Source organism: Momordica charantia (genome assembly GCF_013281855.1).
Source record: "Momordica charantia cultivar OHB3-1 chromosome 6 unlocalized genomic scaffold, Mcharantia_2.0 BLBB01000006.1, whole genome shotgun sequence".
Lineage (NCBI taxonomy): Eukaryota > Viridiplantae > Streptophyta > Magnoliopsida > Cucurbitales > Cucurbitaceae > Momordica > Momordica charantia.
This window is the reverse complement of record NW_028275164.1, coordinates 27,768,954-27,782,489: the sequence shown is the minus strand read 5'-3', so window position 1 is coordinate 27,782,489 and position 13,536 is coordinate 27,768,954. Positions and strand designations below refer to the sequence as shown.

General features: G+C 31.4%; 2 protein-coding genes across 5 annotated transcripts; one reads left to right on the top strand and one right to left on the bottom strand.

The window, feature by feature from the left end:
- The first annotated feature begins 3,413 nt into the window (after positions 1 to 3,413).
- On the top strand, positions 3,414 to 4,405 carry LOC111023244 (ribosome maturation factor). 2 transcript variants are annotated; one of them, XM_022300632.2, is made up of 3 exons: positions 3,414 to 3,766; positions 3,877 to 3,921; positions 4,008 to 4,405. In XM_022300632.2, the coding sequence occupies exons 1-3, from the start codon at positions 3,475 to 3,477 to the stop codon at positions 4,148 to 4,150; spliced, it is 480 nt and encodes a 159-aa protein (XP_022156324.1). In that variant the 5' UTR covers positions 3,414 to 3,474; the 3' UTR covers positions 4,151 to 4,405. The 2 variants fall into 2 exon arrangements, with proteins under 2 accessions (XP_022156324.1, XP_022156329.1); XM_022300637.2 differs by having other exon boundaries at positions 3,416 to 3,766; positions 4,011 to 4,405.
- Positions 4,406 to 8,025: 3,620 nt separating this feature from the next.
- Positions 8,026 to 10,603, bottom strand: SAMBA (valine-tRNA ligase). 3 transcript variants are annotated; one of them, XM_022275555.2, is made up of 3 exons: positions 10,119 to 10,603; positions 9,033 to 9,143; positions 8,026 to 8,417 (listed from the first exon to the last, which is right to left on the bottom strand). In XM_022275555.2, exons 1-3 carry the CDS (start codon positions 10,264 to 10,266, stop codon positions 8,335 to 8,337), a joined length of 342 nt encoding a protein of 113 aa, XP_022131247.1. In that variant the 5' UTR covers positions 10,267 to 10,603; the 3' UTR covers positions 8,026 to 8,334. The 3 variants fall into 3 exon arrangements, with proteins under 3 accessions (XP_022131247.1, XP_087980933.1, XP_022131248.1); XM_088124807.1 differs by having other exon boundaries at positions 8,026 to 8,368; positions 10,119 to 10,602; XM_022275556.2 differs by having other exon boundaries at positions 8,026 to 8,388; positions 10,119 to 10,594.
- Positions 10,604 to 13,536: the final 2,933 nt, after the last annotated feature.

Here is a 13,536-nt window from a genome sequence, read left to right as displayed (position 1 = left end):
TCCATCACCACAATGTAGTTGTCATTATACATATATTATGTTTCAAGTACATAAAAGAAGTCATACTTATGATGGATATATTGTTATAATCGTTTCTATATATGGTGGTGAAGCGTGTTACCTTTTTAGTATATCAAAATAAAATTCAAATCTCGCAAATTTTGAGATTATGGTGTACTCAAGGAAAAAGAAACTTTGAAGCTATAGTAGTGTTTTTTCTGTCTCATTTTCTATTCTACAATATAATAACATGTTCGAGAGAGATATTCCTACGTTCGTAGACCAAATTAACCAAATTACGAAAGACTAAATCAAAAAATATTTGAGAACAAATTTGATTTTACATGGTAAACAGTGAATCGGGACATGAGTTATCAAGATCTAAGAGAAATTTATGATTTTGTAACTTCACTCTAGAGAAATGTTTGTCCTAAACGATTATAAAATAGTTTTTAAAATTTTCAAAATTTAATTAGCCTTGGTGGAAAATCGAAAATTTTATATCATATCAATCAAAAATTAAAGAATGAGATTTGAAAAATTTATTCGAAATTTAAGACCCATAAATCTAGGAGTTGTGATTTGAAAATTAAAAACTCTCATGCATTTAGAAAAGGTTGAACGGTTTAACATGGAGGGCAAAAAAGGAAAAAACGCGCCATAATTTATAGCCAAAAAATTACAAATCTATACTATATTAAAAAAGTAGGACGTAGGAAAAACATTTTTGACACTTTTGCCCTTTACTAAATTTACAAATTTACAAATTATGCTATTAATATATTATTACAAATATTAAATTAATTATTAATTATTAATTATTAATTATCAATACTATAAATGCATGGAATATAAAAGGTTAGAATGCAAAAAGTTTTCCAACAACATAAAATTAATTTTTTCTTTAATTAAAATTCATACTAGAATTTCAAGAGTTTTAGAATTTGAAAGGCTTTTGTAACGTTTTATCCTCTACTACTATAAAAATAGGTTTTCTTCTACATGTTTTTCACAAGTTTCAATACTTTTTTATTCTTAGTTCATTGAAACATCTCTCAAAGATGATTCAATCTTGAAAACATCTCGAGATATTTGTGACATATTCATCAAGTTGCAAGAGAGGCATATGTTGAATCTACATATCTCGAATACTAGGTTTGTAACATTACCATTCCACAATTACAAAGTTAAATAATAGTATCTATCAAGCAATCTTCAAGAATGAGCATATTTACTCTAAAAGATGAGTGTATAGTAAGAACTTGGATTTTTTTGTTACTATTGTTATTTTTCTAATTTGTGTGTTTTTTATTTGGAATATTTCTTTTTTTAGCAATTTTATTTAGTTTAGGATTTGGACTTTTTTTTGTTACTAATGTTTTTTATTGTTTAGTGTATTTTTTTTATTTGGAATGTTTTTTTTAGCAATTTTATTTAGAATATTTGTTTAAAATATAGATAATTACAAGCTCATGTTCTCATTGTTGAAAAAAAAAAACAATCATAGAAGTCAGTATATAAAAAAATGTTTAATTAATAAATTAATTATAAACAATAATTTGTATAGAATCGTAAAAGGTGGAATATAAAACTTTTGGTCATTTTATTTTCTAATAATATAATTTGAAGAATTTTTCTTTAATAATTTTAATTATAATATAAAATTAAATCAATAAAATAATTTAGTTTTAGTTAAAAAATTCAACATATACAACAAAATGTCAGCCCTAAACAAATATTTAATAAACAAACAAAATATTAAAAAGATAAAATAAAGGACCATATTAGGTTGAAATAATTTAAAAATAAAAATATTAAAATACCTATTTACTTTTTTATTAATATATATTTTTTTCCTTTACTTTTAATTTATTTATTTACAAAATATATCATTAACAATTAACTATAAATAGTATATTTTAAAAATAATTATAAATGGTACATTTTATTATTAGTAATTAGCTATCAATAATAATAAATATATATATAAGTTAATCTTAATTATTTTTTAAAATAATTATACTTAAAATATTTTACATGAAATTATATAAAATTTAAGTTACCTTATAATTAAAAAAAATTTATACTTGCACGTGGTAATACACTAGTAAGTATAAATTCTGACATCACTACAATCCAGTTGGTTCCAGAAATAGTATGCCAAAAAAGAAAAAAAAAATAATGCCCAAATTGGTCATTTCACAAATTAATTAAGCTTTGGATCATTTTAATTTTCATAATAAAGGTGTATATAGAGACACCTACTCCAATTTCCTTTGTAATTTTATCTTTGGGCTTTGGCATATATAATTTTAGTTACTTTTCAAAAAGAAAGTATCCCATTTTGTATTGGATGGAGGAGCTCTTTCCTTTGGTTTGGCCATCAATATTCCTTTCTCCAAAGCTGAAAGAGATTATACTTTTCCTTAAGATATTAAATAAATATGGATAATTTGAAGATTTTAATGAAAGGAAACAATTCTATATTAAGAATAGTGATTCCAACAGTATAAAGTTATGTTAAATTACCATTTTATCCCATATGATTTGTGCTTTGGTTTCAATCATGCTTCTTAAATATATATGTATTAATCTTTGTTTGGTTACATTTTCTAAAATGTCTTCAATTTTACCAAATGACATTTTTTTTTTGAAAGCGTGCAATTCTGGTTTAAATGTGAATTGCCTAAACGTGACTTTTTCCTAGAAGTGTAATTGAAATGACGAGATGTTACATTTTTTTTCAGTCAAAGCTTCAAAACATCAATGAACCGTAAAATTCGAATAGTTTGCATGCACTTCGACTAATCTCATGAATCAGTCTGTCCGATCCTACAATATTTGGTATGAAAAATATAAAGAAATTAATTTTTAAGATAGGTAGGTGGAGGGTAATTATTCACCTGGTAAACAATCATTGACTTAGAAAACATGTAAAAGATATTAGAATTTTTTTTTGTTATACAATATTTTAAATAAATGACCAGAATAACTCTGAACCAACCACGACTTTCCCAAATGCCCACCACCGGCCCTTCTCCTTTCCGGGTTTGGATTTTTCGCGTCGTTTCAGTCGTCGTGGTCGATGATTCAAATATTTCATTGTTTTGGCGTGTCAATTACTTAATAAAGTTTATTTGGGTATATTTGAATAAATTTTACCCTTTGAACAATTGAGTTGTATTTAGAAAGTATTGACCAAAATAAATTTTAAAAAATTTAATCAAAATATAAGATTAAATTTGAAACTTATAATAAGACTAGATTGAAATAAAGCACAAGACTAAAATGGTAATTTAACTATAAAATTGTTTGAGGATGCCATTGTAAATTATCAAGGAATATGGGGGTCTAATCGTAATAGTCGAAAGTCATGGGGCGCAAATGAAAAATCGACATAAAAGTTATCACGCTACTAATCTACTGTCACTGAGCAACATCGCTTCTCTCTCTACCTCTCTTTCTCTCTCTACGATGCAAAGACAGTCTCTCGGCTCTCCAGTCTCCAAGCTCCACGGCCATTGCGGCGGAGCGATGGCAGATGCAATCGTAGTCGAGGACCAAAAGCGCAGCAAGCACGCTTCATCTTTTTCCACCAGTGCCGACTACGGCGGACAAGACGACGATAAAGTCTCTAAGTCCTACCGATTCTCGTTTCCATCGCCTTCTCCTCCGCGGCAGGAGAAGTTCGTTCACGCCATTCCTATCCTCACCATTATCTGCTTCCTCATCCTTTACCTCTGCTCGCACAGTCCTTCGCAGTCAGGTACCTGCAATTCCTCCCATCGGACGAATCGCTGATCGATCACTTTTTGTTCCACTTTAGTTGAGTCCTAATCGATCATCTCGGTTGATATCCTGCTTTTATTGTTTCAGATTTGGCTCAGTTTCATGGATTCAAGCGTCCTTCAGAGCGTATAGGTATAATGCGGTTGAGGATTTCACGAATTGAGTCACTTTTGTGTATAATTTCTGTAATCGAACCTTTAATTTTGGTGTTTCTGCAGCAGAAATCAAAGCCGATGTTAGCCGACTAATTGAACCGAAGGAAGGCAACATTCTGGCGATTCAAAGCCTCCGTAACCTAAAAGAGATTGAAAAATCATATCCTCCTAAATCTCGCCCTCCAAGGAAAGTCGCCGATTTCTAAACTCCGCATTCTCCGATTTCCTTCCGCCGCCTGACCTTCCGGTTAAATCAATCTCACCGCCCTAGTTTTTGCCGTACGGCTCCACTCGCCGGCGCGTATGCCACCCGTGACTATATTTTTTTTAAGCTCCTGTACATCAATTACTCCGTCAGATTAATTTGTTTTTTACTTCTTTTTGCTTTTCCAATTTTTACTTCTGTAACTTCTGACGATATTATCAATTTAATCTAAACACAGAGAACGAGTTAAGTATCAGTTTGTCAGGAATCAAAACCGCCGATCGACGCCGCGTGTTCGCCGGAGATGAAATCTGTGAACTGCCGGCTCGGCGGAGATGGAAATGGAATCCAGCTGGCATATTTGTGCCGTTAATTTTTCCGTTTTCCGAAACTAACCGTTACAGCATAGGGAGGAGGGCCTAGATGCCAGCTGGAAAACGCTGTAGTCGCCGACGGTATCTGGTTCTTTCTGTCAATTGTTTACCGTTAGGCCCCCCATCTCTATCCTATTTACTTTTCGCGGCAGATACCGTTTAATTTAATCTCACAGCCGAGTGCACAAATGTTTTCGTGCTACCCATCATCCCTATTTCAAATAGCTACTTATTGAAACAAAATTATTAATACGATTTTACGGTTTTTCCTTTTTCGTAACAAATTAAATTCCAATCTAAGTGTAATTATAATTTATCTAATTATTTTTATTATCATAACTCAATGGTTAAAGTATATAGTATTGATCAAAAGTTTGAAAGTTTAAATTCTCCCATCCTGGCAAAACTAAAAAAAATGTTTGTTCGGCAGATAGATATTTTTATTTTGTTTTGAAGAATTTTTATTTTATTTTGTTCTTCAAAACAAAAAAGGGACGAATTGGGTCCTATCTCATGAATGGTAAGAGTACTTTAAAATTATTCATTTGTCTTATTTTCATAATAAGAATAAAAATAAATATGAATTTGAAATAATAATCAAAGAAATAAAATATGTTAGTTATAACTCTAAAATTATTTCAAAATCCAAAGAGAACGAAAGGAGAGAGAAGAAAAAGTAAATAAATTTGGAGTTTTATCTAATACGAGAATACGAATTCGAACTTTTGATTTTTTAGTTAATGATACATACTTTATTTATTGGAGCTATGCTCAGATTATTTTCATTCAAAACTTTATTCAAAACTTTAATTGATATGAATGATATTGACTATTTTACCTCCGCCAGTTAATTTTATGTGGTCATTGCCTCATTTTAGTTGGCTTGTGGCATATAGAATGTGAAAAGAAATTTTAGGCATAAAATTAGAACCACCCAATGATTCAAAAAAGCCAAACCCCTAGGAGAGATGAATGGTTCATACACTTGAGGAAGCTAAGATGATTATTGGATTCTCCAAGTTGTCTTTGACAAGTTTTCCTTTTATTTTCTTTTGCTTTTGGAAATTTTTTATTTAGAACAATCGAGTGGAGCCAAAATTTGTCCATTAAGAAATCCCACTCCACTCCCTCCCCGTTGACACTTTTCCCCATTGAATATTAACGTGGCAAGGAAAAAGAAAATCTAAAAAATCTAGCTCTATTTTGAAAGTTTGTTTTTAAATAATTACTTGAATATATATCAACATGAATATAGTTAAATGAAAAAGGCTAACTTCTTCCCTTGGCATCATTTATTGTACTAAAATGGAAGGCTAATTCAACTATACCTAATACCAATGACCCTTATTTATCTTCAAAAGAAAAAAAAAAATAGTTCATGATGCGGTATTTTAATAGTTACATTTACTTATTGATATTTAAATGCTATTTTTAAAATTAAAATTTCTAATTATATTAATTAAGTGTGAATCATTTTTTGTTTTTGCCTAAAAAAAAGAATCATTCTTTGTTTAGCCAAAAAAAAAGTTAATAATACAAGGATTTAAAAAAGAGGACAACCTAGGTAAGTGCTTGTGCTTTTTGATAGAGTGTCGGTCGGTCATGGTACTGGTTTTATTATTTTTCTTATATATAGAAATATAACTAAAGAATAAATAAATAAAATAGGATATAGTAACAAAATATTTCTGTAGTGTCCGCTAAGTATTTGATGGAGTGGGTACGGCCCACGTGTCATGATGTGATTTCCTTCCTAATGCTTTGGATATTGATGATTAGGTTTTCTTTTTCTTTTTCTTTTATTTATTATTATTTTTCTTTAAATTTATGGTCCCACATCCATTTACTTTATTTTATTTTTTCTTCGAGCTGGAGGAGGAGGTTGATGTTTTAGAAAACTTAGAACCTTGTTCTTTTGAAGTGTTCCAATTCTGTTTTTAAATTAAAATTTTTTTAAGTTAAATTACATGTTCATAATCTAAAATTTTATAGGCTGTAATCTCTATATTTATATAAAAAAAATTAATAGATTAAGAGTGTGTTTATTTAATTTCTGCAGTTTAAAAAGATTCTAATATATTTCTATACTTTCATTAACTATTATTAGTTTTTGAAATTATTTAAAATTAGTTCGTCCTATTATTAAATGATATAGTCAAGTTAAAGTTTATTAGACACAAAATAAAAAATTTATGGACTTATAATTTTTTTTAATTCTGGGACTAAATAAGGATACGTTTAAAAGTTCAAGACACCTGTCAGATTGTTTTCAAGACACCTGAAAGTTTAGGCACCAAATTTGCAATTCAACAAATTTGAATGTTTAATTTTAAACCATGGAACTTTATTATACAAACAAATCCTTAATATTTAATCCTTACTGTATAGAATTTACGTGGCACTATGTGGATTTAGGGTGTATTACATGTTCAGTGTCAAGTTTCAAAATGATTAATACATGATATAAACTCAATACCAAGAACCAAAGCAAAAACTTTGTGAAAATTAAAGAATCAAACCAAAATATTTTAGGGGCATTTGGCTACAGTTTAAGATGAGAGTTTAGGAGAAAACTATATTTAGCATCTATAGGATTAGAAATATTTGTGTAGAGGAACCCATTGGTTTCTCAAATCAAACCCAGGTTTGCTAACTATTCTCCAGTCCCACAAAACATGGATTAGACTTAAGAAGTCAAACTTACCATAATTAAGGCTCAAATCCATCACCTAAATGCCCCTTACATAATAAAGGTAAAAATAAAATAAAATAAGCTTCCAAAATTCAAGAAGTTGCTATGTCCCCCAGGAAATGTGCCATGACATTGACTTTAAAGGGTGCCATGCATGTGATTGTGATTGATTAACAATTTCATTTGGTATGAAGAATTATTGAACTTTATGCATTATCCTCCTATTAATGATTTGATGGCTGTGTACAGTAGAGTGAAAACTGAAAAGTTTTCTGTAGAAGCCTGGTCCAAGTTTCAAGTTTTTTCAGTCTAATCCTACACAAGTTCTTTTTTTTTTATTTTTTTTTTCTTTTCAGAATGACATGTTTTTGGAAGCAACCTAATGAAATGTGTAAGAATTTTACCATTTATAAGTCACACTACTATTCCATTTATGTTCTTCCTAAAACAAGTTTAATTTTCAAATATGAAACAGCTTATTTCTACAACAAGTAATAACTCTCCTAGTCTCCCTAAATTGGAAGAGGAAAAAGCTAACGGTTGAAGACTGAAGAGGGAGGAACAAGACATCTGCCTCTTTCCATCCAACCCTGTCTCTCAAACCATTCATTCATTGTCTTCTATTCAATTATTTCGTATTTTAAAAATCAAAACAATTTCAATTTGGGTACTGGTACAGCTATGGCCTATGTGATGTTCTAATATGATACAGTTATCTTCAGTTATTGTCAACTATCAGGTGCTATGTCTAATGGATGGATTGAATCAACCATTTCCTTTTCTTCTTTGTGTGTTTCAACTTTCTCTAAGTAATAATGGACTTAGCCAAGGTATTATAAGTTTATAGCGAGCAAGTCATTAATAACTTCAATGTTGGGACATTTGTCTCTAGAAAATGCCAATCTAAGATGTAAGATCTTTTGTTTTCCTAGCAATCCTATGTAAGCAAGATTATTGCATTTGGACAAGCATTCTCAAACCGTTTATGCCTAAAGAAAAAATTGTTACTTGAAAAGAAGAACTATTACTTGATTAATGAAACCGAGTGTTGTCCAGGCGCAGTGCCAGCCACCACAATAACAAGATGTCTTCAGGGTGAATATCTCTTAATCAGTCTTATCAATCCGACCCATTATCTTCTCTTCTCTTCTGTCTTTTTGAGGAAAGAACCACCTGATAGGGAATTGCATAGCAATTAGCACCTTGAAAGCGCAAAAATCGACTAGTCAAGAAAATAGCATTTGAATAAAGAACACAGAACAAGAAACATAAGTAAACTGCTGAATTCAACTAGTTGCTAGGGAAAAATGAAAATGTAGTGAACAACTGAAACTGGACATCCATCACAAGAGTTCTTGAACACAATTCCTAGGAAAGATATGATGTCTCGAGGTGAAGTGTTAACATGTCGCAACTAGTTAAAAACTGAAACCTATTGTTAAACAGAAACAAGAATCTCCTATTTTTGCTTACCCTTGCCTTTATATTCATAGTAGAGCATATTTTAAGAATCAGTTGGTTCGGCTTCTCAATCATTTATTCATAAAAGCACTTGAAATTTTCCTGATGTCAGGTCAAACCCTTCTTGCACCAGAATGCAAGTAGCAAGAGCTAGCTAAATAGACATGTAAATGACTTGTATATTGGCACAAGTATGCGTTCTTGTAACTCATTTTTATGTGCAACACACATCACTAGACATGTGCATATGTACATGAATGTATGCTTCCTTACAAATACGTGCACTTGCATTCGCTGATGCGTACATGTGTAGAATGAGAATTCAGAGTGAGCAAGTGGAAAGTTAAATGGTTGACCTTGTCGTGACATAAGATTGATACGGGAGCGAGGACCTTCAAACATCCAGCTATCATCATCCAGGGATTTGACCTCCTTGTTCAGCGCAGCCATTATATTAGATTTAAGAGCTGCAACTCAGAGAAAATTCAAACCTTACCCCAAGAGGAAATGGTTTATTTATGCGTAGGATGCAAAGAGACATTACAATGTCCAACTAAAATGAGTTTTTTATCCAGTTATTCCTCTTAATCAACAAACACTACGTATAACACAAGTGGAAAAGATCAAAACATTTCAACAGAAGATCATATTAATTCTCCCTATGAAGGCAACAGAAATAGCTGAACTTTTATTTCTACTCTCCTAATTCAGAGAATAGAGGTTCAAAAAGGAACAAGGAACCAGTATATTGCATAAATTTTTATTTTACCTGAGAAATTTGAACAGGTTTGTGAAAAATTAGGATGAGTCATCTCCCTCTTAACTCTTCATGTAATTCATGGTATTGCACGCTAAATGAAGGTGAAATCTACCAAAGTATGTAAAATCCTTTTCTTTTGGCCTGCGATGGACGATTGGTTGGAGTTTGGTTTTTCAATGATTTTTCCAATCACCACTCCACAGAGTTCTTCTTCTCCCTTCTCTAGTTAGTAGCCACATTATCCATCGCAGAGTTAGCTAGAGAGGCTACTGGTTATATGTTTCTCATGTCATTACATAATGGTGAGAGAACGTAACATTTTGTCAGTTCATGAGCTCCCCAGAAATCGATCATGGCCTCAAGAAACCCAAATGGCACAAAAGAACATGAACTGATTTACAACTACAAAAGTAGAAACATCAACAAGATTGTTTCGCAGTTGGAGGAACCATTAAGCCCAAACAAATAAATAAATAAGCTTAAAAAGAACGCTGTTCATGAAAGGCACTTGAGGGATCAAATCAAGAATGGAAAGCTTCACCAAAATAATTGAAGCCACTAAAATGAATAGGAATTTTATACTCGAGGATCAGAATCCACAAAGATAGTGCAGGAAAATCACAATTAGATATCCAAATTTGAAAACGGCCCTCGAGAAAAGGAGAGATCAAAGGAAACAAACCGCTCATGGCCTCGTCCTTGCGCTCTGGTATCGAAATTAAATTTGCGGGGAAGCGAAAATCATCAACTGACATTGCTGCATTGGTGCTACATCTTCCGGCAACCGCTGTGGTAGAAATGGAAGAATTAGCTGGTGAGGAGCTATTCATTGCGTCCCCAATTTTCCGACGAACTTAGCCCCAGAACCATACACGAATCAGAAGCCTGATTAATGTTTAGAAACAATGGAGGCACCAAATACAACGAGAAGGTCCGAGAAGGGAAAAATCCAGCGATGGAGACGAGAAGAGGAAATTTGAATTGGATTTTGTGCTGTAATTTGAAGTGGTTGGCGGAATTATCAGTGGAGTTACGAGCGTGTTCAATTGGGACTCTCACTTCCTTCCTTCACGCGAAATCGGTGGCAACAGACGATTCTGACCCGATTTTATTTTCTTTTTATTACTGGACGGTTCGAACCTGAGTCTTGGGTGCCTCTTGCCACTGCGATTGAATTTACAATTCGAAATGGGTTTTATCGTGGGATAAGTGCACACGCTCTGTTTACCTACCAAATAGCAATGGAATGAAATTAGTTGAAATAAAAATGTTATTTATTCGAGGTTGTTTATAAAAAATGTTCTGGAATCGATAATCAAAAACTGTCGAATCACAATAGAAATCAGATATATAATAATTAATACTGTAACCTTTCTTTTTTTAGTTAATTATAAATAGGTAAATTTTTAATTAAAATATTAACAAATTTTATTTTATTTTTTTACCTTTTTATTGATAATAAATATTTTACTATTATAATAATTTATGTAATATTAATAAATAATTAAAATAGAATTAGTGTCAATTGAAATTTTCTTCTGGTTAGAACAAGAAGTTAAGTTAAAATAAGCGACAAATTTGGACAAATACATATCCAATTACACACAAAATGAATTTGAATTTACAAATAAGTAAAATACCCAATTTTAGGGCTTCATAATTTTTACACCCCAAAATCCAAGACGGTATCTATGTGTCGTGACAAATTTCTCGACCAAGCTCTCATTTTTAGTCATGCATTTTCGAGTGTAAATCGGTGGGTTACTAGATCTTTGCATGGAACGACTTGTGTATAAAGGGAGCCGCACTGCCACTAGGTTGTCAAGTATTTGCAGAGAATGTCGTCGTCTTCAAAGGGAGTCGCGTTGCCAATGGATCGTCGATCTATTCGTTGGTTGCTACTAGTCGTTGAATTTTTTCATGGGTTGTTGATGGTCTCCAAATTTGTTAATGTGTCACTGCTAGTCACTTATCTCGCCTTTAGTCGTCTTTTAGGTGGTCTCGATGTCAGTCGTTGTTCTAAATGGTCTTGTCGTTAGTCGTCATTGTTACTCAAAGACGTACCCTTGCATGTCGACAGAGGTCGCCGCATATGGGTTGTGGCAGTGGGTTTGCATGGGAGGCCGCCATCAAGTTGTTGTTCATTGTTGGAGAAGACAATCGAGAGAGGGGAGTCGCGTGTGAAGAAGACAGAGAGGGGGAGGCCAGTGATGTATATACAAATATATATTATAAAGTGTATATACTAGTATATATTATATAACACGTTGCGGGTGTATATTTATCATGGTGTAGGTTCAATTAAAAAGTATACATTATATAATTTTTTTCTTTTTCTTAAAATAACTTTGGATGTAAAAGACCAAAATACCTCACAAATACCCTAATTTTCAAACAATAGTATCTGAATTAATTTTTTATTTTTTTATGAACAGTCTTAAAAGTATAGTCTTAAAAGTATATGTTTATTATACTATTCGTCGTAATAAATAGATACTGAAAAAAGATAATGAGGGGAAAAAGATAATTAAAATATAAAAATAACATTTTGGACGAGTATATATTTATCATACTATTAAAAATAAAATACGTCAAAGGAAATATTCAAACAATAGCCACCAACAAATTAAGCAAAAATAAATTTAAAAATATAAAATCTTTAATAAATGTAGGAATATTGTGCCTTGGTTTTTTAGTATAACATGTGAAAGTGGGGATTCTAACTATCAACCTCATGTTGGATAGATATACTTTAACCGGCTTAACTATGCTCTGCTAGAATTTGTTGATATCATCTTCTTTCTTTTAATTAAATTTATTGCTTTGAATAATTTATGCCAATGGTTAAAATGGATAATGCTCTATATATAGCTCTGAACTAACCACGGGGTCGATACATTGTTTGGAGCCAGGGGCAGATCCACCATGGGCTCGGGGGGCTCGAGCCCCTCATGAAGTTTTTCATATATATTTGTATTTAACAAAAAATCAATAAACATCTCCTTGACGCAGTGGCATGCACGTCACAACCCCTTGAAAGTCCAGCGATCAACTCTTGCCATCTCATTTTTTACATAATTTTAATTTTTCAAAAATAAATCGTTCTTGTAGGGTTGTCAAACTTAAAAAAAATGTTTAATAGGTCTTCATACTTTCAATTTTAAATTTGATCGGTGTTGAAAGTTTCAATTTTTTTCCATATATCATTAACATATTAGACTATTTTTTTTAATGTCAAGAGTCAAATAAAAACAAAATTGAAAGTTTAGAGACCTATTTGACATTTTGTAAGTATATGAACATTATTAGACACAAATTTGAAAGTTAAATGGACAAATTTGTAATTTATGCAACTTAATATCGAAACATATAAACTAGTATACATGCAAATATATGTTAGAGATTATCTTTGTACTAAGTTAATTAAGCCTCCTGGTATAAAATTTTGGATTGGCCATTGTTTGAAGCCGTAATAAGTAAAGTGACATAATTGCTGGTTATATGTCGGTAAAAAAAAAGAAAAAGGTGTGAGTTATGGAAAATTTCTAGTCCTCCCGTAATAGAGATAACTTCCATACTACTTCAACTTAAATTGTCTTATGTGTAAACGAGTACTATTATTATTTAAATAAAAATATTTTTAGTTTTTATGTGGGGTCTATGGGTAAGATTGATCAACTAGTATCCCACATTCTCTCTCTTAAATTAATCCTACATTCTCTCTTTTATTAAACGTTTTAGACGTGATTCTTTTCTAATTTATTCATCTCTTTATTGTTATTTACATCTTCACTTACTTCTCTCATCTTCTATTTCTATTTTTTTAAAATTTCTCCATACAAACTAAATTTCTTGTTTCTTTTCTTAACGATTTCCACTTCACCATTTAAATTATGTATTACTTTTCTATTTATTTATTTTTATTTTTCTTGTTCTTGTTCTTTATTATTATTTTTTCTATTACATTCTAATCATTTTTGTTGATGCTGGATTCTGGTAGACCGGATCTTCCTGCTCTGTTGAATGCTGTAGGACCGAATACCTGCAAAAACGAACAAAAATCTTAATTCGGTGTGACTTCAATCACACTGGCTCCGATG